Source organism: Choristoneura fumiferana, chromosome 16, assembly GCF_025370935.1.
Source record: "Choristoneura fumiferana chromosome 16, NRCan_CFum_1, whole genome shotgun sequence".
Taxonomy (NCBI): domain Eukaryota; kingdom Metazoa; phylum Arthropoda; class Insecta; order Lepidoptera; family Tortricidae; genus Choristoneura; species Choristoneura fumiferana.
In genome coordinates, this window is record NC_133487.1 from 7,082 (window position 1) to 16,981 (window position 9,900).

Here is a 9,900-nt window from a genome sequence, read left to right on the forward strand (position 1 = left end):
TGTGGGCAGATTAAGTAAGGCTGCGGAGGCGAAAACAGTGGTAAACCGAGCTCGTACACTCGTAAGTAGCTGATGTGCCGGTCTTGATTGAGGCCTCACAGAGCATACACACCCTGAGGAAACCAGGTATGCGTATAAGCACTTTTCGCGCCCTCTTTCTATTTGTATAAACGGAATAACTAATTGTTTTCGAGAAACTTAGATTTCCTTTGCTTTCGTTTTTGATTTAAAATTTAGCTACAGTCCACTTTATTTTCATATTTTTATCGCCCCAAAACAGCTTGTAATTTATGCACTGCAAGAATTTCATTAAAGTGCTGACTAGCTTCTGTTCTGTATTTACCGTCGCTCTCCTACAGTTTTAGTTCGAATGGGATAGTCAACAATGGGTCAGTTACAAAACGACTGCTCTGCGGGTGGCCTTGATGGTTCAATGAATGTACTTTGTAATTTGTAAATTATGCTTCTTTTTTGCTTAGAAAGCTGTGCCAGCTACAGATATGGAAGTAGCTATTCTAAAGAATACTATTGTCCATTCGAACAGTTTCTTCGAATATCAAAATGAATTATTAACGTTTTAAGTGAGCTAAACTATATTACATTCTAGTCTTGATTCTAGTCTCTAGGCCTCAAACGTGGCCAACGTTAGGAAGCTTATGGGAAACTAGAGTAAATTACACTAAGCTCTGTTGTCTGTACAGTGAAGGCAAGCCAGTGGCTGTGGTGTACTACAGATCGGGATACGAACCGGCACAGTATCCTTCGTCGCGAGAGTGGGATGCAAGATTGAGAGTTGAACGGTCCACGTAAGTAATAGGTGATTCCGGGGTCATGAGCAGGAGTGAAAGGGGTGATGGGAAAATTCACACTGAGCAAATTTTACCATGGAACCAGCCCCGAAATCGCGAAAAAAAACCATTTAATCAAGAGATAATTAATCGCTAACTATCCGAAATGTATGGAATACCAGTTTTTGTTTTGCCATTTCGTGGCTGGTCCCATAGTAAAAGTTGCTCAGTGTGAATCTCCCCATCACCCCTTTCACTCCTCTCATGACCCCGGAATCACCCAGTATAACTCGTACTATACAATCAGAGTCAGTCTGAATAGAATGTTAAGATTTATTTTTAGCATACGATTTTTAAATTTAATTTGTATTTCCAAAGCCTCTAGGCATCGTTGTAAAGTGCCATGTTACAATACAACTGCACTGCTTTGTAGTGTGCAGTAGTCTTTACAAAATCAGTGCAGTGATTTAACATACATTAACATTTTTGTATAAACACAAAAAATAATGGCCACATAATAGGCGGTCTTATCGCCTAGAAGCAATTAGTCTGCGAGTGTGTTTGTCTGTTTTTATCGAATATATTCTGGAGAGTGTGTTACTGTGTGTGTGTATTTTAGGCTACCTTCTTGATTTTCAGAGCTATAAAATGCCCGTCCATCCAGTACCAACTGGCGGCACCAAGAAAGTGCAGCAGGCCCTGGCGGCGCCCGGCGTGTTGGAGAAGTTCATGGGCGGCGGTGCGAGCACGGGCCGCGTGCGTGACATCTTCACCGGGCTGTACTCGCTCGACTTCGACGACGGCGGCGAAAGGGCGGTGGAGATGGCGCTAGCTGATGCTGAGAGGTCAGTGGAGGTTTAGGGTGGTCAATTGACGATGTTCAGAAGCGGCATATGGTGCTTTATGGCGATTGGGATGCAGCGCGTCTTGAGTGGAGAAGTCTCGTGAAGCATCATATCTAATAGATTCCCACGACGCGTCGCATCATGGGCTCCCCTACTGTTATAGCTCAGTTACATCGGTCGATAGGGTCCGCATGCGGGATGCGGTAGATTTCCAACGCGTGCCATAGGGCCCGCATTCGCGGAATCGTTTTCATTGGTCGATGGGGCCCGCATGCGGGGTGCGGTATATTTCCAACGCGTGCCATAGGGCCCGCATTCGCGTAATCGTATTCATTGGTCACTAGGGCCCACATGCGGAGTGCGGTAGATTTCCAACGCGTGCCATAGGGCCCGCATTCGCGGAATCGTTTTCATCGGTCAATAGGGCCCGCATGCGGGGTACGGTAGATTTCTAACTCGTGCCATAGGGCGCCGCATTGCGGGGTGCGGTAGATTTCCAACGCGTGCCATAGGCCCGCATTCGCGGAATCGTTTTCATTGGTCGAAAGGGCCCGCATGCGGGGTGCGGTAGATTTCCAACGCATGCCATAGGGCCCGCATTCGGGGAACCGTTTTCATTGGTCGATAGGGCCCGCATGTGGGGTGCGGTAGATTTCCAACGCGTGCCATATAGGGCCCGCATTCGCGTAATCGTATTCATTGGTCCTAGGGCCCGCATGCGGGGTGCGGTATATTTCCAACGCGTGCCATAGGGCCCGCATTCGCGTAATCTTTTTCATTGGTCGATAGGACCCGCATGCTTTGGTGCGGTAGATTTCTAACTCGTGCCATAGGGCCCGCATTGCGGGGTGCGGTAGATTTCCAACGCGTGCCATAGGGCCCGCATTCGCGGAATCGTTTTCATTGGTCGATAGGGCCCGCATGCGGGGTGCGGTAGATTTCCAAAGCGTGCCATGGGCCCGCATTCGCGTAATCGTTTTCATTGGTCAATAGGGCCCGCATGCGGGGTGCGGTAGATTTCCAACGCGTGCCATAGGGCCCGCATTCGCGGAATCGTTTTCATTGGTCGATAGGGCCCGCATGCGGGGTGCGGTAGATTTCCAACGCGTGCCATAGGGCCCGCATTCGCGGAATCGTTTTCATTGGTCAATAGGGCCCGCATTGCGGGGTGCGGTAGATTTCCAACGCGTGCCATAGGGCCCGCATTCGCGGAATCGTTTTCATTGATCAATAGGGACCGCATTGCGGTCTACCGTTGGAAATCTATTTCCAACGCGTGCCATAGGGCCGCATTCGGGGAATCGTTTTCATTGGTGTCACGCTGTATGTCGACCGAGTTATCGACCAATGTAACTGAGCCATTAGTAGGATAATGGGTGTTGTGTCTTATGTGTAGTTTGTTGGTGTCAGGTTCGTCCTGAAGCCGCAGCGCGAGGGCGGCGGCAACAACCTGTACGGCGCCGACGTGCGCGAGGCGCTACTGCGCATGCGCCACAGCCGCGAGCGCGCCGCCTACATACTGATGGAGCGCATCCTGCCGCCGCTGGTAACATTACATGCATTACATGCGTTAGAGAAGGGGGGGGGGAGGGAGCCTCACAGCCGCGAGCGTGCCTCCTGCCGCCGCTGGTAACATAACATTACATGCGTTAGAGAGAGAGGGAGAAGTTGGTCGAATTTAACTTGGAAGATTTGATGACGAAAATCGGGACAGGTGAAACTAAATAAAAGCTTGTAGATAGCTGGACATCTAGAATAACACAGGCTTCTTTTAATTCAGATATTCCCACGGGATAGGGATAAAATCTCGAAACAGGGTCCATATCGGCTCGCATAATTATTTAAAGTCCGAACGTTATGTTTATTAATGATCGTTTGTCATAACTCTTTTTTCTCTGAATCCAATAATTGTTCAAGTAACCTAACCTAACCTATAGTTTTCAATAGGATGACTCTTTAAAAAACTCAGATGTTTTTTTTTTAATTTCAGTGGGAAAAAATGTATGACAATCGATGATTCTTACAGAAGTACAACAACCGCTGGGCTTAGAGTCATGAAAACCACGATTTCATTTTTAGAAATCCCTAAATTTCAATTCAGCTGCTGGATCTAACGTGTGTGAAGCCGTGGGTAAACACAAGTGTAATATAATACATGTATGTTTCGCAGGTGTCCGGGTACGTGGTGCGTCCGGGCGGGCCGGTGCCGCCGCCGCTGTGCGACCTGGTCTCCGAGCTCGGCATCTTCGGGGTCATCATTGGGTAAGCAAGCATCTTTAAGGTATACATGATTTTTCAATATTCGACTGGGTGGAAAACGAGAAGTGGATCTCCTGATGGTAAGAGATCACCACTGCCCATAAACATCTGCAACACCAGGGGTATTGCATTGGAGATGCGTTGCCAACCTAGAGGCCTAAGATGGGATATCAAGTGCTAGTAATTTCACCGGCTGTCTTACTCTCCACGTCGAAACACAACCAACAGTGCAAGCACTGCTGCTTCACGGCAGGATTAGCGAGCAAGATGGTGGTAGCAATCCGGGCGGACCTTGCACAAGGTCCTACCACCTGCAAAAGGCTGGTGTATTTTGTGTTTCAGCTATGAGATCTAATGATTTTCGTGCAAAGCCGGTGAACACTTGTGAAAATAAAAATAAGTCCTTCAATAATCTCTTAGAGTGCATTTTTTTTAAAATTTCAGTACTAAGGAGAAGATTCTCTGCAACCGCCAAGTGGGTCACATGTTGCGGACGAAGTTGGCAGACGCCAACGAGGGCGGAGTCGCCGCCGGCCTGGGCGCCCTGGACTCACCCTACCTTCTCGACCTATAACACCCTGCCCGTAGGCCAACAAGTCTAGAAGAAAAATATACGAGCGGCAAAAAATCCGGTCCCCAAATGTATGCAGCAATTAATAATTTTGTATGTAGTGGGCCAAATTTTGTGCCGCTGAGTATAAAACAAAAATTTCTCATATAGTACCCGAGGAAATGTAAAGTCAGGTTTTCACTGCGGTGCAAAAGTCTCGCGAAAGTGTATCGCCAACGATGTCGGGTGAAATATCGCAATGTTGCCGCTTCATAAGCCTTTTCCAGGCATAATGCGTATGTCGACCACATAAATGTACTCAAATATTGCTGACTTTAGAGCGGTTTCAGACTAGCTTTTTTTCTACGCGTATCAGGTCGTTTTTGGCATACGCGCTTGCACGCGCGCTAGATTAAACGGAACGCGCCTGTACGCGCGTACACGCGCTTCCATAAACAAGCTTATACGATAAATCGCTAGAAAAACAGTTGAAATCGTTAAAAATATTATCAGTTTTTAAATTAATCCACCATAGGTAAAACATATAAAACGATAATTAATTTTGTAGTAGCGTATCTAAATTGGCGGGGCCTGGAAAAGGGATAATATGCGAATTTAAATAATAGCAAGCGAAGTCAGGCAATTTAGAGCCAGTTTACGCGCAAAACACACAGGACGGCAGCAGGTCGGGAGGGGGTCAGTTCAGGAGTGCGGCGGGCCTGTTTACTTGTATGTACATATATGGATGACTAGCTTTTGCCCGCGGCTCCGCCCGCGCGGTATTCTTTATCGCGCGCTGTTCCCTCGGGAACTGTGCATTTTTCCAGATAACAAGTAGCCAATGTCACTCTCGGGCCCATAAGCTCTATGACAAACACACAAACACACTTTCGTATTTATAATATTATATGGTATAGTATAGTATGGATATCACACCCGCGCCCGCCGTCGGTGTGATGTTGTTGATATACAGCCACGTAAATAGACCCTTCTCACTCCTGAACCGACCCGCTGATGCCCTGTGTGTTTTGCGACTGACCCGACGTCGCTGGCGTGTCCCTGGCATGTCAACAACGTGTNCAGAAAATAGCACAATAAGATGGTACAAAGGCGAATTTATCACTTAAAGGGATCTCTTCCAGTTAACCTTTGTACGATTGACAGGATATCAGACACAAGACTTTGACAATTAGCTTTGACTATGTCCTAAATTTAGGACGCTGGCCTTACGAGGTTAAAATTGGCTTGCAGATCTGGGTCGAGCAACCGTATTACAGTAAATATACGAGAATTGAATTTTAAAACTTCTTAAAACTTTCGGCTATTGTTTTGACTTATTTAGACTGCTTTCCTTCCTTTAGCCGCTAACAATTTCCCCCTCGTTACACCATAATATGGTCAATTTGTTACCTGAATCAATACCAGAGAGTGATACGTGCGCCTGCGACGGCCTTGCTCGCGGGATACAAACTCGGCCACTAAGAAAATTCACGCCGCCACGAATGTAAAGTTACGGAGACGGCGTAGTGGAGACACCAGCCCCATAAAGTTATACTATACATTGAAACACTCGCTATCCCAGAGACGAGAACGAGCTAATCTAACGAATTTCGAAATCAGAGCAGTTTCCGAGCTTCCCAAAATAAATAATTAAATAATTATCATAGGACGCTTAACACCAATTGACCTAGTCCCAAATTAAGCAAAACGTGTACTATTGATGCTAGACAAGGAATAAACATACTTATATCCATACCGATATTTTAAATGCGAAACGGAGCGACGGAAAATGCACTGTTCCTGAGGGAGGGTGTCTCGACTCCTGTCCAGTGGTGGTGTAGGGGTATGGCACGCAGCACGGAATGCTAAGGACTTGGGTTCGATTCCCAGCGCTGGTCTCTTTTTTTGTTTTTTTTTTCTGTGCATCCATGTTTCAGTTTCTATTTTCGTTACAACTATATATGCGCGTGACATCCCGTTTCCGACACGTTGCTATTACAGTTATTGTATGACACGTTGTAGTGGGACCTTTTAGTTCGTCACTAAGATTATCAGACAATATTGGACCCCTATATCTTTTTTTCAGTGATGGATGGATGACATATGGATCCGAGACGTGGGTGCTTCACTATAGGTCTTATAAATAGGGAATATTACTGCCAAGTTTTGCCGCCAGAATGCAGTTCCTACATAGTTACAGTTAGTTAGTTGAAATTTTAATTATTTTTCATGTGTGTGTTGTAAAATAAAGAGTTACAATACAATACACTTTTCGACAAGTTCTTCAAAACTCTGAAAGGATTAGAATTTAAACTCGCGCCACATTCTCGAAGTAGTTTTTTTAGATCGTCCTCTTTAAAATGGCCGTAGCATGCCGTTATATCATAAAATTTTTTTGGACAGATAGCTCTATCGTTTGATCATGACATATTAAATATGTCATGGTTTTCTCTTTAGTCATGGTCATTGTCACCCGTCATGGCGACATGTATATGGTATGTGCTAGTGTCGTCCCCTGCGCAGAGGTTTGACTAATATGCCCTATAGGCTCAGAATTGCTCAGCGAGCTATGGAGAGAGCTATGCTTGGGGTTTCTCTACGGGATCGAATCAGAATGAGGAAATAAGTAGAAGAACAAGGGTCACCGACATAGCCAAGCGAATTAGCTCGTTGAAGTGGCAATGGGCGGGCCATATAGCACGGAGAACGGATGGGCGTTGGGGGCCGAAAGGTTCTCGAGTGGAGTCCGCGGATGGTCAAGCGCAGCGTAGGACGTCCACCGACGAGACGGACGGATGACCTGGTTAAAGTCGCGGGTTCACGGTGGATGCAGGCCGCTTCCAACCTAGGCAACTGGAGGTCTATGGGGGAGGCCTATGTCCAACAGTGGACGTCCTATGGCTGATATGACGATGATGATGATGATGACGACAAAGCGCATCACGGCGTGATGTCACGCGGAATTTTAACTTTAACTAATATTATAAATGCGAATGTTTGTAAGTCTGTTTGTTTGTCACCTCTTCACATTTAAACCGTTAAACCGATTTAGATGAAATTCAGTGTACAGATAGTTTGAGTCCCGGGAAAAGACATAGGATAGTTTTTATCCCGGAAAAATGAATAGTTCCCGCGGGATAGATAGCGATAAACGAATTCTATACGGACAAGAGCTAGTATCTTCACAATTTATTTGATTGACAAAAGAAGATAATACTTGTCCAATATTATCTGGTAATACTGATGGAATCATTTGATTAATTTAGGGCACTATCTTATAGCTCGTTTAAAGATATTAAATATGTGCTGTAATTTTTTCAAAGATAAGCAGAAATAGGGTAAATCGTTAATTATTTTACCTTACACTGAAAATGAATACTAGTCACCTATAAACAGAGTTAATTTTAGTGAAAGGTGTCAATTACTGGCCAGCCTTCAATAACTGGCCACCTTACACTAAAAATGAATACTAGTCACCTATAAACAGAGTTAATTTTAGTGAAAGGTGTCAATTACTGGCCACCCTTCAATAACTGGCCACCTTACACTAAAAATGAATACTAGTCAGCTATAAACAGAGTTAATTTTAGTGAAAGGTGTCAATTACTGGCCACCTTACACTAAAAATGAATACTAGTCACCTATAAACAGAGTTAATTTTTAGTATAATGTGTCAATTACTGGCCACTCTTTAATAATTGGCTACTTTATACTAGAATGAATTCTGGTCACCTATAAATAGAATTAATTTACCTTAGTTTAATTTATTAACAGCAGTTATTGTTGCTTCGCTTTAAAACTATATTTACTTACTGCTTTCGTGCAGGTTTCACGAATGTGTGAACATTAAAACGGTTTATTTTAATTAGTAAATACGTATTACACGTTGTTATTTCTCGACAATCACATAAATTATATGTTATTACTTGCCCAATAATTCTGATGTAACGAAATGCCAGATAATACACTATCTTGTGCGTAATCAATAATCAACGTCATTAGCCAATCAGAAGTTTAATTAATTTTGAAGTTTGAATGTATAATGCCGCAGTTCATTTTTGAATATATGGATTTTCTGTCAAAAAATATCGCTAGATGGCTTTTTGATGATGATGTTTATAAAACGTCATTTGCAACTTTTATTTATAACTTTAATTCGCGATTTTACTATATCTTGTAGTAACTGGTATTCAATTTGAAATTAATTGAGATCAGATAATAAAAAAATACAAAGAATGTTGACTTAATAAATCTAGCAACTAGATTTTCACCCATATCCAATTAGACCGATTGACGTGAAATTTGTCAGATGCATAAAGCTCTGATGACAGTGCAATGATCAAGCACCAGCCACAAATTTTCGTTTTCTTTTTAAATAAATAAAAAGGATTTATTGATAACTAGTTGTTGCCTACTACTTTGTCTGCGAAGAAGAATTTATATGATGTAAGCATTTTATGGCAATCGATTGAGTAGTTAAAGCGTGAAAGGGGAACGAACAAACTCACTTCCGTATTTACCATATTTAGTAAGAATAGCGATATAATACGTTTTTGGTTAAAAAAAATAATAAAAGTTTTTTTTTGCTGACTGTACTTTTTGTTGACTGTACTTGTATTGTCACCCAAAGTACATTAGCATATTAAATTTAACCGTTGAAGAGTTCCGTTCTGCGGTGACGATCCTGGCCGGACTACCAGGATGTCACTACCAGATTATTGTATAATTTACATAAGTATACCCAATTTCAAGTCAATTCAACCACTGGAAGTCGGTCGAATTTATCTTGCAAGATTTGATTACAGACAGGCGGACAGATAGAGAGACAGACAGACAGACAACGGGACAGGTGAATGAAACTAAATAAAAGCTTGTAAACAAGGTTTTTTTTTACAAAATCTTATTACAAATCCCTCTCCATCATTCGTGGCTTGGCCAACTTTAAATGTATAATGCGATATAAACCGGCGCATAATACCACCTTGTTTGCCGGCCGTATTCAGATCTATAGATCAATATGCGCATGATTACGGACGACACGCTTTTCAGGCGCTAGGGGAAATTTCGACGGCCGATTTAGCGTTGTTTTTTTTCTTTGTTATAATATCGCGTTTGCGATTTAAAGTCCGACCTAGCTTTTGAAACTAGCTGATGCCCGCGACTCCGTCTGCGTAGAATTTATACTAATATTATAAATGCGAAAGTGTGTGTGTTTGTATGTTTGTCCGTCTTTCACGTCGAAACGGAGCGACGGATCGACGTGATTTTTGGCATAGAGATAGCTTATGGGCCAGAGAGTGATATAGGCTACTTTTTATCGCGGAAAAATGCACAGTTCCCGAGGGAACAGCGCGCGATAACAGAATTCCACGCGGGCGAAGCCGCGGGCAAAAGCAAGTTCGTTTATAAAACCGTGGGAATTATGCAAATAAAACTATCCTACGTCCTTCCCCGGGAC

At 43.5% G+C, this 9,900-nt stretch overlaps 1 protein-coding gene across 1 annotated transcript; it reads left to right on the forward strand.

Moving 5' to 3' along the window:
* Nucleotides 1–385: 385 nt before the first annotated feature.
* On the forward strand, nucleotides 386–5,523 carry LOC141436517 (glutathione synthetase-like). The gene is given in 7 exon segments (XM_074099518.1): nucleotides 386–389; nucleotides 620–806; nucleotides 1,428–1,459; nucleotides 1,462–1,633; nucleotides 3,044–3,179; nucleotides 3,804–3,895; nucleotides 4,337–5,523. Coding segments are annotated over 7 exon segments (753 nt in total). The 3' UTR covers nucleotides 4,467–5,523.
* The last annotated feature ends 4,377 nt before the right edge of the window (nucleotides 5,524–9,900 follow it).